The 23496-nt window shown below is 36.3% G+C and overlaps 1 protein-coding gene across 7 annotated transcripts in view; it reads right to left on the bottom strand.

Annotated features, from left to right (window-relative positions):
* The window catches only part of ORC5 (origin recognition complex subunit 5), a 76441-nt gene that overhangs the window by 34836 nt on the left and 18109 nt on the right, over nt 1-23496 (bottom strand). For all 7 annotated transcript variants that reach the window (XM_065862716.2, XM_065862722.2, XM_065862717.2 and 4 more), the window contains 6 exons: nt 21972-22020; nt 21325-21415; nt 19057-19109; nt 17017-17129; nt 14909-14956; nt 8125-8235 (listed from right to left, as the gene is read on the bottom strand). In XM_065862716.2, the coding sequence (XP_065718788.2) occupies nt 8125-8235; nt 14909-14956; nt 17017-17129; nt 19057-19109; nt 21325-21415; nt 21972-22020 (465 nt within the window). The remainder of the gene's footprint in view (nt 1-8124; nt 8236-14908; nt 14957-17016; nt 17130-19056; nt 19110-21324; nt 21416-21971; nt 22021-23496) is intronic.

Genomic DNA, 23496 nt, shown 5'->3' with positions numbered 1-23496 from the left:
CATTTCAACAACATAAGAGATGTATTCAAATATATCCAGATTTTCGTATACAACTATTCAAACCTCTATCTGATTTTGAAATACTGCTGCTCAGTAGTGCCTAATGGGTGTATAAAGCAACCTCCGAATTCAGATGCACGATATACCGTAATTATGTCTTGAACCAGTTTGCAATATTATCTATGAGATTAAGCCCCACCATTTTTTAAAAATGCTCAACAATAACAACAGCAAAAAAATCTCACTACAACATAAACTTCAATCACAACATTTTAGATGCTAAGCTCATCTGAGAACAGGATAGAAATATATTCTACTAAAAAATCATCCCAAATACTTACTTAACTAACATTTTGTACAAAACTTTCTCAATTATTTCAGGTAAAAGCTTGGCAGTGACTGTACCCGGTTATCCAGAAAAAAGACAAGCACAGCACTCCTGAACTTTCACAGTAAAAGGGAAGCAAAGAAAAATGGTTTCGGCGAAGAAAAACAAAATCAGCAAGAACCTTAATTTTTCTGGTATTTTGCTTGTTTTAATAAAGAAGAATGACAAAAATAATCTACTTATGGACATTTAACCAGTAGAAGACCAAGTTCTGTATTTTTCACACACTCTAAAATAAAAACAGCTCCCGTGCTTCTTCATTTTGCTTTGTAAGGCAGCCTCTTAGGGAACAGCCTAGCACAACATGCATTTTTAACCAGATCTTTTTCTCCAGAAGCTCACCTATCTGCTCTCTTTTCAATGGAAAGTATTGTATTAGTGGTAAACACTTTGGTCAGGTCAGATATAAAATGTTCCTATGAGCAGCCCCCTCAACATCAAGGAAAACTGGAACACAATACAGGAACAGCTGATCCAGCAAAACCAAATAATTCTCATTCTGCCAAGAGTTGTCAAGTGTAAAATGGAAAATTTAGTATTTTCAAACATTGACACAATCTGAACTTGCAGAAGCAACTACAGTGTTTTCCATTTCAAGAAACTGTTAAGTTGACAGTATTATCTTTATCAAAGTTGCTACATCATGGGGATTTAACACAACGCACTAACAGAGTTAGTACTACAATTGTGATGTGGTGTGGATCTGGTGTCCAGAAAGGCTGCGCCATAATGAAAGCAAACCCCTATCAAATAAGGACGTAACAAAATCAGTCATCTTTCCAATCTTGCAATCAGAATTTTATCATAGTAGGCAATTTACTAAAAAAAAAAAAAAAAAAGCACAGTTTAAATATCAAATTATAGTCTGAAAAAGCAACATACAAAGTGCACTTTTAACAAAACAGGGACAAAGAAATCTTGCAGGTAAATTGCCACACGCTGTTCCAGTTTGTATCTATAATACCAGCTATTCCTTGATCTGTCCATGTAAGGCAGACAAGAAATAAGACAAAAAGAAAACAAACCTTTCAGACTGTTGTGCTCCAGGAAAAGGCACTTTTTTTTCTATCCTTTTTTTAATTTTATTTTTTTTATTAAAAGAAATTACACTCCTCTGGCTCCCGCCAGCTGGAAGCATGCTACATGCATCAGTGGGTTTGTGTATTTCCAAAAGACTCATATCCTACTGTCACTTACACACTCCTCTAGATCTCATATCTGCAGACTTCCTATAACTTCAGATAAAAAGGTCTTTCTCTGTGGCCAACAATCTGCAATGCTGTTTATCATTTTGCCAGATTAGAAAACATTACTTTTGTTAACCTTCTTTCCAAATTCTTACACATTTATAATTACATTAGTTTCAGGAATTTGTGGTTCTCTTAGGGAAATTTAGATACTTTTCTTATATCCAGTACTGAAAAGATGAGAAATGTCTACTGAATGAAATGTAGACTATGATGTGTAAGATACCTGATGTCACCATACATCCAGAGAGATAAATAGCCTTTCCAGAAACCTGTTGTCGAATGCACTATAATTGGAATTGAATTCTAACTATCCATCAACCTGAAAATCTTCCCTGAATATAATGAGAACAGTAAAACCAAACCCAATTCTGAATGTAAAAATAGACTAAACTTTGTTTTTAATGACCTAATAGTCACATTTAATGCACTAGAGTAAAAACACAAACAGAACTGAAGTTACTGATCAGTTACCTATTCAGTAATTTTTAGCTACTGATATATTCTGAGAAGTTATCATAACTCTCTGCATAAATATCTTGCCAAACATTCCGGGATGTATTAACAAGAATAAAACATGCAGAAGTATGCCATACAAAGGGTTGAATTCCATTTTACCTAATAACAACATAGCTCCAAAATAAAGTGGATAAAGTCTATCCTCTTTAAGAAAAGCATATTTGACAAGAAAGCAGAAGCAAAATAGAAAGTGTAGAAAATGAAAAATGGTTAGCAGAACTGAACTGTTTTGAAGAAGCAGCTTAACAATCATTATGGAAGAGGAAAAAGTATTGGTTAATTTTGCTTTGTACACCATAACTATAACAACAAAAATATCCACTTGCCTACTGGTTGTGATATGAAATTAAAGGCCCTTGTCCCCTTCAATGAAAATTAGTTGATTTAATTTGAATTGGTGCTGATAATTCTTGCACAATGTTTCATGCATAAATTCACTCATGTGTACTATACTAACGCACATTTTTATAAAGAGAATAATGTTGTATTTCTGTCTAAATGTGAGAAACCTAAAACGAAATACCGCTCTTCTACAAACCATAACTGAGTAGACTCCCAGAACCTCTGCAAAATGCACTTGCAATGGGCATTATAAAGTTTCTTTGTATCCCTCTATTCTGTAATAACTGCACATGGACACAACGCACATTTCATATTCCACACAGTGGGTCCACGTGGACACACAAATCATACCCCTAGCTGTTCCATAAGCCTGAAAAAGCATCAACTGCGGCACCTAGGTAAGGAAACCCTATGAATTATTGGTTTTGTAGGATGCAGACTGCATATCCCCCAGTTGCACTATTTCAGCATTGTGTGAAAGTACACTTGCATTTTTCCCCTATTAAAAATAATACATTATCTTCTAAAATACTTCAGCCACATGCTTGACCTAGCCATATGTCCAGTCAGAACATCAACCGTGCAAGTTCTGTCCCAGGCACAGAAGGCAACTGCCCAGTGGTGGTGGTGGTAACATCATCCTCACTCTGTTAAATTATTACACAAAAGTGCATCTAAAGAAAAACATGTAAAGATCTTGTCCTCTGAAATGGCTGCAGAAATCAATAGTGCTTTAACCTCCCTTATCTCTTGCTTTAAAAACCAAGCAAATAAATTCAAACAAACAAATTCAGTGACATGTTACAGTAACTCACAATGTATTAAAACCAGTGTCATGACAAATTAGAACTACTAAGAACAACAGTAAATAGTCTGGAGGAAAAGGAGCGCTGAAAACTTCTCAAGCAAATAAAGACCCATATTCACACATGTACATCAGTAGTCTAAAATGAAAAAATAAATAAATCTAATTTCCTCTCAAAACAACCTTCACTAGATGTGTGAAAACTTTATTTTAAGATAGCACAAAAACAAGAGAAATTTCAACATTTAAGAGCGTAACATTTAAGGGGGTAACTGAAAGAATTCTCATTTGCAGGAGTGGAAATTTGCTTGTTCTTCCCTTTGCTCCCAATCACCCTCCCCCACCCCCGGGTACTACTCCCCTGTACTCGTTAGTGAGGAAAAACATGGAACCCAATTACAGCAACTAGTTACGGCAGCAAAAATTTAGTCTCTTATCAATTGCAAAGATCACACTTCTGAAAGGAACACCTTAATTTTTGTTTGAAAAAGTATGAGGTCATTTTAAAGACTAATTAACACGAAAAGGCGAAAGATTAAGATTCAAATTTTAAGTTGAAATTCTATTTAGTAAAAATGAAAGATTTTCAATAAACCCTAGCATTAAACAGAAAATTGAAGTTTTGCTGCTTATTAGCATCAAAGTTTCATTTTTGAAAAGCCAATAAGCAGAATTTTCTTGTGAATAGAAATTATGCACGGAAACAAGAAGCAATAAGAAATATCATGAAATCAGCAACATGGGAGATCTTAAAGCAGCTGCCAGTCCTTCTTGAATCTTGACTGAGATTGTTGATCAACTCTAAAGCCGAAGCATGCTATTTTCTGACAGTACACGGGGAGAATTAATAATTATTTGGTTCATGTAGAGCCTTTCAGTTGACAACTTAAAGAGCAAATAAAATTAATGTTGAATCAGTTAATAAGCCAAATATTTGATTTAAAACATTTTAAACTTCTGCACAATTCAAGAACGATTTCCAAGCTGTACGCACAAACAAGAAAACAAAACCTTGTGGTATCTAACAGCAAAATGTAGTGTTACTGCTACACATAACTCAGCTCCTAAATATTTAATTTATTTGAAAAATGTATTTATAGAATAACTAAGGCACAAATCAGTGGAATATAAATCGTACTAAACTTTTCAAGACAAAAAATACTATCAACTCTTATGCCTAGATCAAACTACTTCCAAAATCTATTTTAAATTCTGTTGCATTTTCTGTTACTTTATAGTAGACATTTCAAGAAGTTTTAATTAAAATTTAATGCAAAAATAGTTTTCATAATTAAAAACATTTTTAAAAATAATGTATAAAATTCTATTTTGCTATAAACAGACTTAATTTCAACTTCTTTGCCATAGCCTGGTTAAGGTTTCATACAATCTTTTTATATCTTCACAGCTCAATGTACATGCATTCAGAAAAATAGAGAATTACAACTATTCTTTAATAACACTGCCATCTAGTGTACATCCTAAGTTAAGATAAAGCACTTATTTGAATTTTTTTCATTCTGCAATTTAGTCTAAGGGGGAATTATACTCCATGTACAAGCTATGCCTTCAGTACTACTTAACTGTGCATTGGCATAATGACATTTTTTCTCTCATCTGGAATGCATGTTAAACATGCAGACATTAATTTTGCAAAATGTCCTGGTTTTGTTAAAAACAAGACCAGTTCTCTTTTAGTGAATTTTCCTTTCAGTTAAGTTCTTATAAGTACCTTCTAAGTAACTGCACTTTTCTGAATTTAGCTACACGTGTTTTGAGACGCTGTTCGCTCTGGACTGATAAGATGACCAATGGAATGCAAAAGAAGCTCATGTTTAGATTTATTGTTATAACAATCAAGGATTCTGATAACGGGACATATTTGTAAGGAGGGGCGGACAGAACAGGTGACTAAAACTGACCATCTGAGTATTCCATCCCATAATCATCATACACCCTATAAAAGAGGGAGATCACAACGGTCTCGCTCCCTTCGACCATGGCTAGCATCTGAAGAGGACCCTGTCAGTCGTGCCTGTGATCCAAGGCCTGGATCCAGACCCTGCATCCCTGAATCCAGTTCCAGTTTGCTGTGAAGTCCCACCCAGGACTTCCGGGTTCCTGCCCTGCAGCTGCCGGAGCCACGGTAGCTCCATCCTCCGCGAGGGAAGAGCAAAGCTGCGCTACCCCAGATATTCAAGATTGGTTTTGTATATTTTGTATCTTTTCTCTATTTATTAGTAGCATTAGTAAAGCCTTTAAAACTTTTTTTCCAACTTGTAAGACTTTCTTCCTTATCTTTTCTATCACCTTTTCCTCTGCGGGGGGGGGGGCGGGGGGGGATTAACAGAGAGCATCTGCCATGGTTTATTGTCACCTTGCATTAAACCTTAACACAAATACACTGCAAAACTCTTATAGAAAACATTCAAGTCTTAAGTATACCAAGTTAGTTTCGATAGCCAAAAATAAGAGAACACACAGCTAACACCCTATACACAAATTTTACTACATAGTACTCCCAGTCTTGTCATCTTCATTCCCCTTCACATCACTTGAAAAAATTAAACTGAAATTTGTTCCTTCGGACTGACAGAGTTCAGACAAAGCCCTAAATTTCACCATTGCAGTTGGACAGCCAACTGTTTTGCTTTCTGGCTGTTGTTTCATCTTACACCTTACAGGTTGCACTCTCCATCTTAAAAATGAATTTTTTTTGGAAGATCGCTGTTACAGTGTCTTAAAACACACGAAGAAAGAAAGGCTGAGAGAAAGAAAGGCTTAAAACAATAAGTATCTACGTGGTGGATCATCAGTAGATCTAGAGCACGAGTGAAACAAATCTGAACATTACTTGGATTGTATCTTATTTTCTTCTGAGTTTCTGTAACAGTCTCATAGGACTCCATTTCTCACTGAACTAAATCTAGATCACTGCTGATAAACTAGCATCATTAAACAAGACAGTCACCTTTTACCTCAATATTCTGATATTCAGCTTCAACACTTCTTGTCTTTAATCAAAAAACACACTACCTAGAGCAAACCACAAAATCAGCATCCAGTAAGGAAAGGGGTGTGACCAATACGTTGACTGGCAGACCTGACTGACAGATTTCACAGTGCAGTGAATTAAAGAATCAACACAATGTTCATACAAAAGCAATTCTCTCAGGCTATATCTGACACCATCCAGAAACAAGTCAATAGATAGAGCTGACCCAATTCATGCATTTTTGTGAACACTAAGGCCCCTGTGTTCTTTGTACTCCGAAGTTGCTCTAAGTAGCTACAAGGCTACAGCTCTCATCCCAAGGCTGGTCAGAAACTGCTTGACTCAGAAACCTTTGAAGTCCCTTCATATGGCATTTGCCCATAGGAAACTTCACATAGCTTTGAAATACAGAGTCAGGGCTTTTTCTGAAAGCACAGTGAATTCCTGAGGTGCTGTGAGATGACAGAAGAAAGGCACAAAACAAGTACAGGATACACAAATCTGTCTAAACTCGATTTTTTCAGCTATTTCCGGAGCACCTCTGAAAGCTACTCTATAGACCACTCAAGGGTCTATACAACTCAAGTGCAGACTGAAGGTTAAAAAAATCACTCATCTAATTACAAAAAAGTAAATGCTTGCAATAACATATTTTTGAGGCTGTTGTCTAATAATTTCTCATGCCTCAGACCACGTAACAACCTTTAACTAAAGGAGCTTGAGTGAAAGCATGATGTGAAGGTGTAAGTTGCTTACAGCATCTGTAAAGCACCTGGCTCACTACCAACAAATATCTTCATATATCATTGATTAAATAAAGTACTACAATTCCCTGGCTCCTCTATGGGCTCATTTTACCATATGTATATTTACCATTGGTTGTTCTACAGATAGGAGACAGATACCAAACATTTGTGTGAACACTGTACAACGATGATTAAGGCAGTAGCAAAATTTTTTAGGTATCTTGACCATATGTTCCCTAGAACTTCACATGAATGCAGATATCAGGTTTAAATTGGTTCAATTTGAGACCTAATAAGGAAAGGTACAAACTATTTCTGTAAGTAAGAGGGGTGGACTGGATGACCTTTAGATGCTCTTTCCAATCCAAACTATTCTATGATTCTATAAGTAAAAATTAAGCACAACTGGAAAGCAGGAAAGACACTAAGATCTTCTAAGGTGGACATGAAAGATCCAAGAATCAAGCTGACAACAGGAAGCTATCTTCACTTATACAGAAGAGATTTTCTTACACTTTGCAAAACCAGAGCTCTAGAAAAACCTCTAAATTTACTTAATTCCACTCAACTCTATAGTTGTGCTGCCATCTAGTGAAGTGGATACTGACTCTGCAAGGCTGTTAAATTTGGTCCAGATGGAAAACATTATTCCTAAGATACATGTATCACAGCAAACACCATTCACCCGCAATATCTTATCCTTCCCTCTGCTCCTTCCTCATCACTACATTTTTGTAACATGCTTTACAAGTTGACTCATTTTGGCCACAGGACAGAACATTTATACACTTAACTTCAAAAAGGCTAAAAGACTTCAATGAGAAGTCAAGGACCTAACCAACACAGATCACAGTCTGGGATAGGGAAAAAGTTAGTTATTAGGTTTCAGAACATTAACAGATAAAAATCTTGAATTCATAGCTAGTAATAAAGATAAATATTACTCTGAGCCTTCAACTTAAATTACTGTTATTGTTTTCTCAAAACATTTCATTAGAACAATGACTTACAAAACCAATGTAAAACCTTTTCAAAAATTCCAGACAGTAAAAAGGAATCAAAGAAAGTAAGTACACACTCACCTGGGAAAATATATTTGCAGTTGGGGCAACTCTGTTGTCCACAATACTATATAATATTGCTAACAATCTGTCCAGGGGAAATGGTTTTGGTCCAAGGAGGTGATTGCTGGTCTGCAACAGAAAGAAGACTTTTCAATCCAACAGAGCTTTCCTGGAGCACTAAAAGATGTTATTCTCACATCTTTTTAGCCTCTGGGAAGGCACTGTGATTCACAGTAGTCTTTCATACAGCCTACTTATATATTATGGAAAACACCGAATACATGCTTATTGATTAAGATACAGACATGGAACTCTATTTAACATGGTAAGAGTTCTAACTGCACAATAAATAGGAACATTTTTGAGCTATTATAGAGGATCTGATACGATATTCCTGTCACTAGATTTATAGATTTATTTATTTGTTATATTTTATGGCATTCTCAAGGTGCACATAGTTTTCTTCACAGTTTTTAAACAGTCAGACAAGTTAGGTTTCTTAACAGCACAAAGAATTTCTAGCTAGTAAAAAAATCTAAAGGTTTAGATTAATTCTATTTTCTACAGTCAGTCTATAATCCACTATCACCTACAAAGAACTGCACATAACAGAACAATAGTTTTTATGAATCTATAAACCCAAACAACTTTTATTCTTATGTTTTGCTTACTGAAGATAAATATTTTACTAGCATCTGTGTTTTGAGAATAAAAAGAAGATTCTCCTAAAGTAGCAATGTATCCACTTTCTCTGAATCATCTTAATCAAAGCTTTTTCCTCTCACAGAGGTGCAAAGTCACAGCAAGAGTTCCTCATTTAAATGCCGTATTAAACTATTCTAATAAGCAGCCGTATGGTCTAGAACATGAGTAGAATGACTTGGCAATGGGCATCAACTGTAACACAGGAAACTATATCTAAACATAAGGAAATAAAATTTACACCCCTGAGGGTGGTTAAACACTAACTTATTGCCCTGGCATGTTGCAGAGTCTCCATCCTTGGAGATATTCAAAACTGACTGACACAGTCCTGAGCAACCTGCTCTAGGTGACCCTGCTTGAGCCGGGGGTTGACTAGACCAGAGGTCCTTGCCCACCTCAGCTCTTCTGTGAATTTTGCTTTCTAAAACCAATTTTAAAAAAAATATTCAATCAACTGTCTCTGGAGTAATAAAATGTATTAACTGCTCATTTGTTTGGGGTTTTTATCCCCACAAAATTGCTGACTTTTTAATATTTTTGGCTGTTTTTAACTTTTTTAATGTTCTCTTTTGCTCCCTTTATATTCCAATAAAAATGTTACCATTTTGATACTAAAACCAAATAAAACATTTTTGATCGTGAAAGTAGAAATGAAAACACTTCAACTTACTGTTTTACACAACAAACGCCTTTACTACCATATTTCTACTTTCTTAACATACACTCAACCATAGGGTAACTCCAGGTCTAAGGGACCTTAGGAGGTCTCTGGTCAAACCCCTCCTGGTCAGAGCAGGGTCAGATGGGAAGCCAAGCCAGGTTGTTCAGGACTTCATCAGTCCAGTCTTGGAAACTTCCAAGGACAGAGATTACGTCATGTCCCTGGGAAAACAGTGTCACTGCCTGGCTGTCCTCATAAGGAAAAGGGGTTTTCCTTATATCCAGTAAAAAGATCTCATTTCACCTTACATTATTTCTCACTCTCTCACCACTGTAACTGATAGTCTTGATCTCCTTGCAGGTACAGGACAGGCTGCTTTTACGCCTCCATTCTCCAGCCTGAACACCTGCAGTTCCCTCAGCCTCTCCTTGCAGGGCAGGTGCTCCAGCTCTGACCATTTTTCCACTGAATTTGTTCCGGTTTATTGAGGTGTGTCTTGTACTGAAGGGGGACCAAACTGGACAGAGATGCAGCCCAAAGAATGCTGAGTGTGGGGACCCACAGCGCATTCATTTCCCATGAGTTTAGCTGCCTAAAATAGAGTTGAGGTGGCTGAGCTCAAGGTCAGCTCCCTTGCTGGCAAGAGCTGCTGCATAAAGAGTTACCTGCCAGCTACAGACAAACTGTGTTGTTATCAGAACACAGCATATTTACTCAACTTTGCATTTACAGAGCTATTCTGTCCCTTATCCTTCTTCGCACCATACACATTGTTTCCTCACCTCAGTTGACAATGATGGACATTCTAGGCATTACAGTACCTAGTAACATTGAATTCAACTGAATTCACAGAAGTATGAGTTCTTGATTTGTTAAATATTTTTAAAATAACCAATTTTACAAAAAAGGAAAAATGCCGTTTACAGGGCAAAACTGGGTATTATGACACCTCGGGCAGCATTGTTAGGATTACAGCGATTTATTTATGACCCAGGCTGTCAAAAGTTCTGACAAAGGAAATACATGTATTTCATTCTCTCTACTTTGACATCCAGTTTTCTTTTCTGTAGTGTACACTGATTTATTCTCACTAGCACAGCAGCCAAGAATGAAGAGGAATTTCAAAAGAAAGTTTGTTTCAAAATGCTTCTGGGAAGGAACATCTCTCAAATATACCACCAGCACCTCTGTGCCATTAGTTATCAGAAAAACATAATCACTGTTTTCTTCAGCACAACAAAAAGGTATTTCCAATACATGTTTTAGCTTTTGAAATCCAGGAGGTGTCTCCAAAGCTACCTCTTGGCTACTGAAGAAAGCAGTGTGAAAAATAATAGAAACACGTAGTCAAAACTTTAGCACAGCCAGAATGCAGGTATGGTGTAAGTTATGAACTGTTCAATCCCCTGCCCTTCTGCTTCTGAACAAGCCAGTTCTATGAAGCATATGCTTTACTATCAACAGAAAAAAGTAAAATGTAATATAATTAAAATGTGTATGCTCTAAGCAGCTAGCAAGTACAATTAGCATGTAGCAACCCCTGAAATCGTGTTCAGTACACAGTTACTTCACAAGTTTCTCTTTCTTAATATAATCAGCTCTCTGCTTAGACAGAATACTGACTTAAGCTTTCAAATTATTTCAGAGAAAGGCTTTCTTCTGGAAATGCCAGTGAGTTAATTCTAATAGAGTGTAACTTCTAGAAGAAGCACTCAATTTTTATTTCTTTGACAGAAATAAATTCCTGGAAGAATAGGAATGGCTTAGAAATTTCTCCAAATAGAACATAGCAAAGAGTAAGATTTTTTCAAATCTTGCGCAAGGAGCTAAGGCAGAATACTACAGAAGAACAGTATTTATAAAAATCCAAGGAACCCTTCATCTCACTTAAAACTAAAGAAAGATTACCTTCCACATTCAAAAAACCTCTTCAAAAAGTTTTATAGCCATCATATGAACTCTATGTCCTCCATCATCTTCCCACCTTGGCAATACGCTCGTCTAATGGTTCGAAAAAGACTTTTCCCATTTTGTCACTATCTGTTCTTGTGTTTTTTATGTACAGTGTCAGAATTTCGTGTCTCCACTGTTTAACTGGTCTACGTCTTTCATCATCCCACAACTGGGAGCCACATATTCACATTCAAAAATTTCACAAACACAAATGAGAACCAAAAACATTCTTTAAAGAGTAAAAGCTTAACCCAAATTGAATTACCTGCACAAGAAGGAGAAAGTCCTTAACCTCAGTTGGCTGAATTTTCAATCTTTTAGCATATACTTGAAGACAGAACCATACTTCTCACTTTTTTTAGCAGAAAGCATTTCTGACCTACCCTGGTTGCTATACGACTGAAGCATCTTCAGTTGTAAGCTAGAAATTCTGATACAAATTAAGTCCTAGACAGAAGTTAAAGTAGATATACTAGATAGACTTTTTTTCCAATAAAAAACCTCCCCAACACACTTGATCTCTGACAGACTGACATCTGAAAAAAACACACTCCTGCAAAAGTAGCTTCACCAGGAAGGTATCTCACCTGTCACTGAACTAGAAAAAATTGTTCCAGGGCAACCATTCAAACAAGGCAATTAATAGAATGATTAATAGAATGATAGAGTCATTTTTTTTTTCCTCTCATTCACAAGTTTTACTTTTTCTAATTAAAAGAAAATCCACAGCCTCTGGACCAAACAGAATTAAGAATCAAAAACCAGATTTTTAGCCTGGCTGTACCTAAACTTTTAAAGAAGGATTTATTTCATCTAACATCAGCTTCCTATCAAGTAGGTATGTACAGACAAAATAGTTTCTTAAGTTCCCAATATAGCCAGTAGAAATCCAATCAATACAGTTTATGGTGCAATTCATCTGACTGAACTTAGACCCTACTTTAGCATGAGATGAATCACACCCTACACTCCAATGACTGCATCGACCAGCTCCGTACTGTCTATAAAAAGACGCCAGCTTAGATGCAGGCATCCACATGGAGTTTGGTGAATCTGATCTGTAAATCAGTCTTTAGACGAGCTTCTCTGAAGAAAGGTGTATTGATCTAAGCTGTCACACCAACTGAAGGAAATGAGCCTTTATTTATAAGACTACATTTGTAATCCTTTATCTCTATATTTCAATTTCCCTCACTATAGAATCATAGTACCAAAATATACAAGTTTACATCTAGGTGATTGTATCTCTGTGCAAATATTTATAAAGGTTACAGTACAGTAAAACAAAGATAGGTCTGGAAGGTCCTCTTGGGACCTGCAGTTCTGCTCCCCACTATCACAGCTACCAGGCCTCAAAAACTTTCAAAACCAGACTGTGCTCTGACCTAGAAGCAGTTTTGGTTTCTGGCATCAATACTTATAGCAACAAGGTCCTTACCTGTAAACTATAAAGCAACACATAAGCAGAGAACCAGTGCTCTGTAACTAAAAGCGAAGGTACTCTTGAAACACCACAGTGCTCCTGTTCTATTTATTGATCCCCAAGACACCCTCCTGTTTCTTGTATGCAATCAGAGTTTAATGTAACATAGTCAACTCAAGAGATATTTTCTGTTAACTATATTTGATTTATTAGGATTATGAAGTTCTAATTCTCTTCAAAGTAGCACTTATTTTTAATACAACAAAGAGGTGTAAGAATTAGATCATTTGCAGTCTTAGATGTCTTTCTTGATTATGCAAGCTACTTGTCAAAACTGAACAATAAACCAAGCTGCTTTAACCACACACACGTCTAGTCATGCTTTCAGAATACCAGTTCAACGCTTAGGTTGTAGGGTAAATGTAAAGTATACAAAATTAGAATTAGTCTCATGAAAGTAAAAAAGTAACTGTAATGTTACTCATCTTTTTGACCATTAATTTTGTTTACCTTACATTTGTTCGAGTTACCCTCATTTACAGTTCTTTCCCTAGTAATTCCTTCTGTTCTGTTTTTTTGCACCTACTCAGTAGCATTTAGTTTGCTGCAGGCACAATAATATGAAGAAAATTCATTTATCATTAAATGCAGGCATTTCTGAACATTAAGCAGTGAACTCAGATCCAAGTCCATTTAACATAAACAATGACAAGAGAACATGCTCTAAGGTACAGTTAAGGTGATCATGACCTCAGTACTTCTTTATCAAATGTCAATTTTTCCATTTATTTTATATTCCTAGCTGTTCTCATCATCCAAGTTGGTAATCTATTGCCAAGAAAGAATAAAACAAAACACCTTTTCTGCAGAGGATGCAAGAAAAGAAGAACATGCCGATCTGAGATACAATAATTATTCCTTTGCCTGAAAATTATTTATCACCTAATTAAGACATGGAGGTATTTCACAAATATATCAGTCCTGAAAATCATCAAATGCTCTGAAAGTTCTCAGGAAGTTCACATATCAGGGACAAAACACATGAGGTCTACGTGTACAGGATACATGCATTCAGAGACTTCGGAATTCTTGAACGTACATAAATATCTACCTAGCAGCGCAACACATTGCACTGCTGAAGTAAATCCATGAATATTTACACTTTCACACGTGAAAATTGTGCCCATAAAGAAAAAAAGAGAACTTGGAAAAAAGTCTTTGGATAAGCAAGGACTCTATCCTCCTCCAGGGGCAGGAGAAAAATTAGGGAAAAAGTTATAGGTAGGATCAGAAGCAAAGGATTATTAGGCAAAGTATCATGTTATTTTTTTTTTTTCCATATTATTTACACTGCCTGTAGCACAGAGAAGGAAAGGATATACTGATTGTTTCATCAGGGATTTAGTGCTATTTGCACTGATCTTCACTTACAGATTTGTTTAAAAATAAGTCAACAATATTTGATTACTCTTTTTACATTACAGTTATAAATACACATACAGGTATTTGCTTTTCCTAGTATATCAAGCCTCTGTCAGTAAAAAACAGTATAGCTCCACTGAAATCAATGATATTTAGCTATTTATAACCATGAAAACATTAGTTAATAGTCTGATGGAATCCTAAACAGGAGTGCAAAGTTTCTAAGTCTCAACACACAAACATAAGCTCTTACACCTCGCTGCAGCACTGGGAATTAAAGTGACTTGACTTTCAAAACTACTAACCACCTATTACTCCAACATCTTTGAAAGGAATTCTGGTATCTGGCTCTTCCAAGTATGATGTCCTTTAACTAGCTTTATTAAGCATATTTTCTTATACACAGAGATATGGTTTTAGGATACTAATTCATGCTACAATTCAATTTCAATGAAATAAAAATGTGTGTATCATACAAAAATCTGTATCATATGAAAACAAATGCATCACTAATTGTTATGTATGGAATTGTGTTGTTTCTACAGGAAACAATGAGGCAAAACAAAATACAAAACCAGCAGTACAGTAAAAAGAAAATATTTGTTGTCAAGCTCAGCTTAGAAAGATAAAATACATACCTTTTCATGTTTCTTCATAAAGTTAGTCTTTCTAATTTTCCCATGATGCTGTAAACAACAGACAAGAGCAAATACTATATGTGAATTATTTTATGTGCCTTTTATAGCAAAGACAGAATCAAAATCATCAACAGAGAATTGTGCATTATAGATGGTAGTACACTAGGCTGTGTCTGCTTCTCCAATATTCCTCAGGCATTTCTCTCTGATGTTACTAGCAATCCTTCTTGCTAGAAGCCCTAAAATTACACTTGCCTTTCTTCACGCTTCATTGTGTCCCGAGTGGCGTAAAGCCAAAAAACCACACTAATATATTTTGGTGACAGGCTTCTTTTTTTTTTTACTGATCTAATCAGGGACTGATGAGAAGAGGCAGTAAAAACATGTTCTTTATAAAACGTCATGCCAGCATCCTCCTCCTACTTCCAATCATCTGAAACAGACAGGTGTTTCATTTCTTCCTCTTTCCAGAGAAGTTTAAATGGTGGCTACTTCATTTTTAACATGTTTGAATGTATAAAATTCACCTGAATATTCACCTTTTATCTGCTCCATTTTAGAATTTGGATAGTGCACAAGTTGGTAGAATGACAACCAGGGATTAAATCAATACAATATGAAGACAGTTTGAGGTACAGGAGTTAGAGGACAAACTAAAAGGAGGAGGGGCACAAAAAAAAAGGAACTTAATTTACAAAGCTTCAGCTCAAAGGAGCCTTAAGAAAGGAAGGGTTGTCCAAAGAAAATAGTCAAGCATCCTTAGATCTCAACTGAAAACATGATGTGGCACTTTTTGATAACCTACTTTACTGACTTGACTCTTGTAAGCTTTGAGTTCCAAGACTTACCTGGAAAAACTTGGGCAAAACCACTTCTCCAGCAAATAAATCTCTTACAAAGAAATTGCTTTGATCAAGTGAAAATAACAAAGGTTGCTCATGAAGACAACTTGTCAATCCACACTTACTACAAGTAATGCTCCACTCTTCTCAGGAAAGGTCTAGAGAGAAGAGTGAAACACCTACAGCTTTCAAGGTAAGATCATACCAGAAATATGAAACTCCCATTCAAACTAAAAATGGTTTACTATATCACTAGGAACTGCAGTAAATTCTTATAACATGTACCTACAATTTTCCAACAGGAAATAATAAAACAAGCATATTTTTACAAATTTGTCTTGTTCTCACTTTCTTCAGTTGTTCACACCTATCTATTGTGAACATAATGCATTTATACACACATGCATATGTTAATGCATACTGTAATAATGTAGAAAACCTTGAATTTGGTAAAATGCATAAAAAGCATAACTGCCCAATCACTTTTCTAACATCTGTCTTTCTGCCTACATTTTGTCAAATTCAGACCTCAAACAACACAATGAGGCAGGCTTGAGGAGCATGAAAGTACTGGGTAAGAAAGGGACAGACTACAAACTGGGTCAGCACTTATTTGCAGCATGACCACATCATCATAGCCCAAAGAAAAAAAAAAAAGGACAACATATTCAACCTGTACATGGCAAGAACTTACAGAAAACAGGGTTTAGCCCATGATTTGGTAGTGAGGATTAATACCATTCATCCTAAAATACTCATTATCACCGTTTCAACACAACATGTGCCACCTAATAGAACCACATCTTCTGCAAAAGTAACTGTTTTTATATTTCTATTTCAAAAGCTTAAAATGGTATAAATAAGTTAACAAAGCATTATGTCACTTTGCCTTATTAAAGACTAACATAGTTGTGGTTTGTATATTACACCAGAAATCTAAGCGTGGCATATACCTAAGGATACCACACATGCTCAACTAACATGTTTACCAAATGCAGCTGTATCAGCTGACAAAAGCAAAGCACAACACTTGCGTTATAGCAGCGTTACACATGTTTTTACATGAAGAAGAGGTTGGGTTTATTAGACAATAATAATAACTGATCACTACCAATCACAACACGTGATCTACAGGAAAAACTTCTGATCAAATTAAATGAACCACACACAGAAACAGAGCTCAAAATGAATGGTTGAAGAGTTTTACATTAGGAAATTCAGTATGCAGAAATCCAGTAAACACCACCAATAAAAAAATCTCATTACCTTAAGAAAGAACCTCTTATCTGTCCTAACAGGATTGTAGGAGGCAAGGTAAGCAGCTATTAGGAGAAATTTGGAGTAATAAGGAAGTTCCACATGCGTATGTGCAGAAAGTCCTATAAAATAAACAAACAGTTTAGGAGTCACTGAAAATCATGTTGCACATCCACAAACTTCAAATTAGACCTTTCTGGATTTTTCTTCTTTTCCTTCTCTCCTGCTCTACTCCTGTAACTGAGTGTGGCTACTGCTCAACCCCATTAGCACGGATACAAAACCAGTGAAGGGCCAAGGAATGGCACGAAGCTAAGGAAAAACTGATATTATGAACTCTTCACGGACTCATCTCAGAAACTGTATTTGAAGCATTGAAGATTCATAAATCACTAGGTGTCATCTCCCTAAAAAAAAAAAAAAAATTCCAGGCTTCTTTCATGTAAGGTAATTTTTCTGGCAAACAGGGCAGATGAAGAGTTGTACTGAAATAGAACAGCAGGGCTTTTCTCCAAGACCCAGCCTTCAGGCTGTTTCCGATTGCGCTGGACAGCTCAGCCAGGAACAGGGCTGACATGGGGGAGCACTTCGGGGACACAGTTCAGCATCTCACAATTTTTAGCCACTGTTTTGTTTGCTACAGAAAATGTTTTCAAAATGTTAAACTTGATCCAGTTGACCCAGCCTGCTGCGTGTATACTACATTAAGACTGAAGTTTTACACATGAAAGCACACAAAAAATTACAGTCTAGTGAATATGTTCCTTCCCTGTTCTAACTTTATATTTTTCCCTTTACATTCCCTCACTCTTTTCACCATAGTTGCCTCTTCTACACAGTTCATGCATATGAATAGAATGATCAAACCACCTTACTTCATCAGTTGTCTAGCTATGGAGACCTCTAAAGGGTCTCTCTTGTGCCTTCTTTGCTTACAGGTTTGCAATTAAATAGTTTCTTGTTATGCTTTAATCCACCAATATCAGCAAATAAAGATCAAGGAATTAAACCTGTTTAAAAGTCAAGATTCAGAGCCCTCAGTGTGATGAGAAGCATCCCAGATGATAGGTAGTAATAATCTCCTCTCGCACAGGCAGACGGACAGCAGTTTTAGACTATTTAAAACCAAGAGACTATTTTGTATTGCAAGTTAATTACAAAATGCAACACCAAATAAACTCTTACACACAGACAATTTAGTTTAATACAGAAATATCTGTTTCTACTCCATTCTTCTGGTCTGCCAATACTGTATCATGCATTGAACTATTTACTTAATTATATCCACAGTAAAAGTTATAATAATTGCTTTTTATGTTATTATCAAATGCTTTTTATAAACAAGGCATTTTTTCCTGCTACATAAACCTAAAAATCCTAGAAAAATGAGTTTTGAATGAGGTCTCCCTTTTTGGGGTTGTCAGGTGGAAAAGTATTTCATGGTCATCGGGGCATGGAAGGAGGGAGTTTAATAAGAACACTTCGAATGTTTTAGTATTCCTTGCTAAACTGTACATGAAGGTTGACAGATTTGAGATTTGACTTTCAAATTTTTTTTGAAGAATAAAAATTAACAAAGCTGTACTCCTCCAAGGAAAGAACAGAAAAAAATCTTGCAATTCTGACATTTCTTTGTCAAGAAATAAGGAGATAGGACACTCATTTTGTTTAGGAATGTGCAAATCCAGTGTAATGTCCAGGTATCATACTCCTTTCTACCCACTCAGACAATTCTGCCAGTTGGTACACCGAGGTTTGACCACTGGGAGTCAGTTCATTTCTCACCTATTCTTACATTAGAAATAATGGTTTAAAGAAATCTGCTTTTACCCACAAAAGACCTTAGGAAAGATTACTCCCAGGATATATGCTAAGGGAAAAATAGTAATAGTCCTTTATAGAACACCTTCTCAAAAAACACGATTCCCCTGAAGTGTGACTGGATGCTAACAGGTAGCCTCCTCTATAGAATTTCTTTCACATGTTTTAAGATAACAATGACCAAGTCAACTGAAAACTACACTCCTACAGAGTCAGCGTATTCAATACCTTTCAACTGCCCAGGCTCTCCATCGTCACGCTGTAAGCGCTCCCACTGTGAGCTACAAGACAGATGATGCAAATACATTAAGACAAAATATTTGTTAATCTTCTAGAGAAAACTACCTCCTTGGTATATGTATATTTCAATTTCATGACAATGGCTAGGATACAGGTTGTAAAAGAATAATTAAAAATACTAAGTCTTAATATATTGCACATAACTTTTAATAATGTACAGTTTCTGAAAAAAATGCAGAAAGTAATGTAATATTAAGGTATAAAAGTAAAAGTGAGGACAAGCTAACTGTAAAATACCAATTTCTTTCCATCCAGTAAGCAAAGATCAATAGCGTTCTAAGTTCCAAGAGCAATGAAGAATTGGATAAGAAGTAAAAACTCTGATAGCTTTGATTTTTTTAATCTGCTTAATAGCTGTTTATACTAGTGAGAACAATACAATAATTGCTTCCAAATGTAATTTTGAATTCTACGTAAAAAAATAAAGCAATATTCGTTCTTTACTGAAAAACTTTGAAGACATCGAGATGAAACATTTTGTCAGTGAAAAACAGCTGCAAGTACTTTGGTGTTTTCCTAAATAATAGCAGAAAAATTCACTTTCAAGCTTCCTTTAAGGAATGACATAGATAGAAAGGTCATAATTTTAGATCATAATTTTGTATACCACAAAGGGATAAAAAACAGGTTTGTAATAGCATCAGTATTTTTTTTAATTAAAAAAAAAGATCTTTATGAACAGAGTTTATCAGTCATAAAACTTATGAAAACAGTTTAATGAGAGCTGATGTAATATTCAAATTACAATGAATGACCAACCAGATCATCAATGAGTAAAGTTTTTATTCAATGTCTATTTTACAGGTAGAAAATAACAAGTTTCATTTTCATCTCAGTTCAGGAAGGACAACAGCCAACAGCAAAGTTCCATTGCTCTAACTTCCAACTTGAAGAAAAGCCCAGGGTAACTACAGTTCTGTGGCCAGAAAAATTGGTATGGCCATTTTAACTCCTCAAACATTTACCAGTTACACGGAAGAAAATCCTAGAACTATTATGCAGAAAGCTGAAACTTATAATAAAAAACCCAGTAAAGCTCAAACTAATAATCAAAGAAAACTCTAAAGAAGGAAAACTAGTTATTTGGAAGCAATTCATAAGCTATTTTGTATCATAATCTTACACTGCACTCTAATTAGAGTAGACAATTACACAATCTAAAAAGTCAGAAAGATCTTAAGTAGACTGTGCAATGAAGATTAATATTGAGTATAAACACATACTTGAGGCAAGTAGAATAATGCCTCATCGTACAGTGAAGTCTAGTTCATACGGAATAAAATCAATTCTCTTTTTGAAGGAATGATCACTTTTCTAAAACATTTAGTGAAGACTTCTACTACAAATGCAGGTTCAGTTACCAGAATTCTCTATGGCCTCAATGACGTTCAAAGGAAAGAAATAATTATGTTCATATCAAGACAAAGAAATCAAATGCTACTGAATTGTCTGTCTTTACATGGTGTAACATCGGAATCACCAATATGAGAAGACATTAAATCTGAGCCAATTGCTACCATTAAAAAATGAAGAGCATAATCTTTTTTTCTGGCAGCCTGACAAATTAAGAAATAAACAATCTAAAACCATATCAAGAGAAACTCAGTCCATTAGCAGGACACCAGCTTTTAATGCTGTTAAAAATGGTAATTCCATATAAGGCAACTTTAGCCCTTTGACAAGAAAACAAGGCTTCAGAAAGCACAATAAACACACAAACCCAGCTCTAGTAAACAAAGCTAAGGAATACAGATTTTCAAAATCTGTAACATCTCATAAGAATTTTGAGGCTTGCATGCAACTTTGGTACAGCGAGGATCTGCAAGTCAGCTTCACAAGTGTGTTTTCAACTGTGTCTATACTGGTGGTGGGTTCCCACACTTGGCAGTTCCACATGTGACAGAAAATGGATCTATCTCCATGACCATTAGTGAAAAACAGAACACAACCTGCTTCCACTGCTTGCTTTATTAAATATTTTATATGCTACAAAGACTGTTCTGTTTAAAAATTCTTCCTGAGATACCCTATTTCTGACATTACATGGCAAGAAGGAAATGCTCATTGAAGAGAAAAATGTATATGTAGCAAAAAAGAAAGACTAGCTGTGAAACATAATAGAGTAAATATTTAGAGAGGAAGTTTGTTAAAAACAGCAACATGAACAAAACAAACAAGCCCTCTTCCTGAAATTACCTGGATATTTCCCGAAGATACACAGTCTGCATTGCCTTCTTCAAATGAGGTTCAATATTTTTCCAGAGTTTGCGTGTGTCACGTTCATTTGCTGAGCCAAACCAGAATCAACTCTGTTAAACATTTAACTCACAGAACACTAAAACTCTGCTTTCGACACCTGAACAGCCACAGGCACGACAGAAGTCAAACACCCTGACTCTGAAACCCTGTGCTAGGATGATGCCCCATCATCATCCATTTGCAAGCACACACACCATGCAAGGCTGTTTTTCTGTGGTTTATTCTGAGAGATTTTGGGACAGTTTAGCAGAATCTCTGCTCTAGTTTTCTCGTCTTAGCCTTGACAGAGAAATTACTTATCCCATTACTCTGCAGAAGTCCTGGTGGTTGAGTGAGGAGAAAGACTTATAGTGGAGAAGCAAATTTTCATGGTATTTCTATAAAACATGACCAACAAATGCCATCTACTGCTTGTACTGCAAATGCTGCCTACTGGGTGCAACTGGAATAAACAATGCTGTTGTGTCCAGATAAATGGTCACAACACAAAGGGGATCAAAGCCAAGTCTTCCACAAAACCCACAGAGGGGCACCTGCACTCTCATACATCAGCTCAACTTAAAGACAGAAGTTTACCAGCTTACCTTCTCCTCTGACCACTGGTTCACAGTATTTAGAAAAATTGAGCGCTGCCTAAAGAAAGTTAAAAAGTACACCATATTAAAAAGGTACTATATATTTGATCTAGATACAGAATATAACACGCAGTGTAATTCATTACTTTGCAAAACCAATTAATTATTTTTCAGTCAATAATTATGCCACTTGCTTCCAAACATTATACGGCAAAACAACACAACAATTCTGTAGATTAAAATACAAACAGAAGTAATCTATCGCATGTTATTGGTTTTTGAGCTCAGCAAAATCTGTTTACTCTACTCAGGTGTTGCATTAAAAAAAAAGACACAGTAATTAAACATAAATGCAATAAAAATGTTTTCATCAACTTCATCGTTTTCAGATAAAACTTTCCATTCCAGGGACAGTTCAGCATGTTCAAAAGTAGGCCACACATACTTACACACACACAAGCAGAAATTATTAATAAAAACAAAACAAAAAAGCAAACAAACAAACAAACTAAAATGAAACAAAAACCCAAACACAAAACAAACAAACAAGCAAAAAAAACCAACCAACCAACAAAAACCTGATAACACATTTGATATTCAAACTAACTCCTTTTGTCTAAGGTAAGATTGAAAGACTTTTTGACAGAGTTGTAGTATAGATTGTTTTCTAAAATGGTTAAATCAATATCACACAGAATTTCGTGAAATAACAGTACTCACATTTCATTCTCTCTTTGTCCTACTGTAACTTATTAAATCTCTGCACTAGTATACAGAACTCATTGAATCATAGAATGTCCTGAGTTGGAAGGGACCCACAAGGATCATCGAGTCCAACTCCTGTCCCTGCATATGACAACCCCACAGTTCACACCATGTGTCTGAGGGTGTTGTCCAGTCTCTTCTTGAACACTGTCAGGCTTGGGGTTGTGACACCTCCCTGGGGAGCCTGCTCCAGTGCTCCAGCACCCTCTGGGGGAAGAACCTTTTCCTAATGCCCAACCTAAACCTCCCCTGGCACATCTTCCTGCCATTCCCTTGGGTTGTGCCATTGGTCACCAAAGAGATCAGCGCCTGCTCCTCCTCTTCCCCTTGTGAGGAAGCTGGAGACTGTGATGAGGTCTCCCCTCAGTCTGCTCTTCTCCACGCTGAACAAACCAAGTGACTTTAACTACTCCTCATACGGCTTCCTCTCCAAACCCTTCACCAACTTTGTAGCCCTCTTCTGGACACTGTCCAGTAGCTTAATTTCTTTTTATCCTGTGGCACCCAGAACTGCACTCAGTGCTGCAGGTGAGGTTGCACCAGAGTGGAGCAGAGCAGGACAATCCCCTCCCTGCCTAGCTGGCAATGCTGTGCTGGACGCACCCAGGACACGGTTGCCCTCTTGGCTGCCAGGGTCACTGTTGGCTCATGTTCAACTTGCCATTGACCAGAACCCTCAGATTCCTCTCTGCAGAGCTGCTTTCCAGCATCTCATTCCCCAGTCCACATGTACAGCCAGGGTCGCTGTGTCCCAGGTGCAAAATCTGGC

Source organism: Patagioenas fasciata, chromosome 1, assembly GCF_037038585.1.
Source record: "Patagioenas fasciata isolate bPatFas1 chromosome 1, bPatFas1.hap1, whole genome shotgun sequence".
Taxonomy (NCBI): domain Eukaryota; kingdom Metazoa; phylum Chordata; class Aves; order Columbiformes; family Columbidae; genus Patagioenas; species Patagioenas fasciata.
The sequence above is the reverse complement of the archived record's forward strand: the minus strand, read 5'-3'. Positions and strand labels throughout refer to the sequence as shown.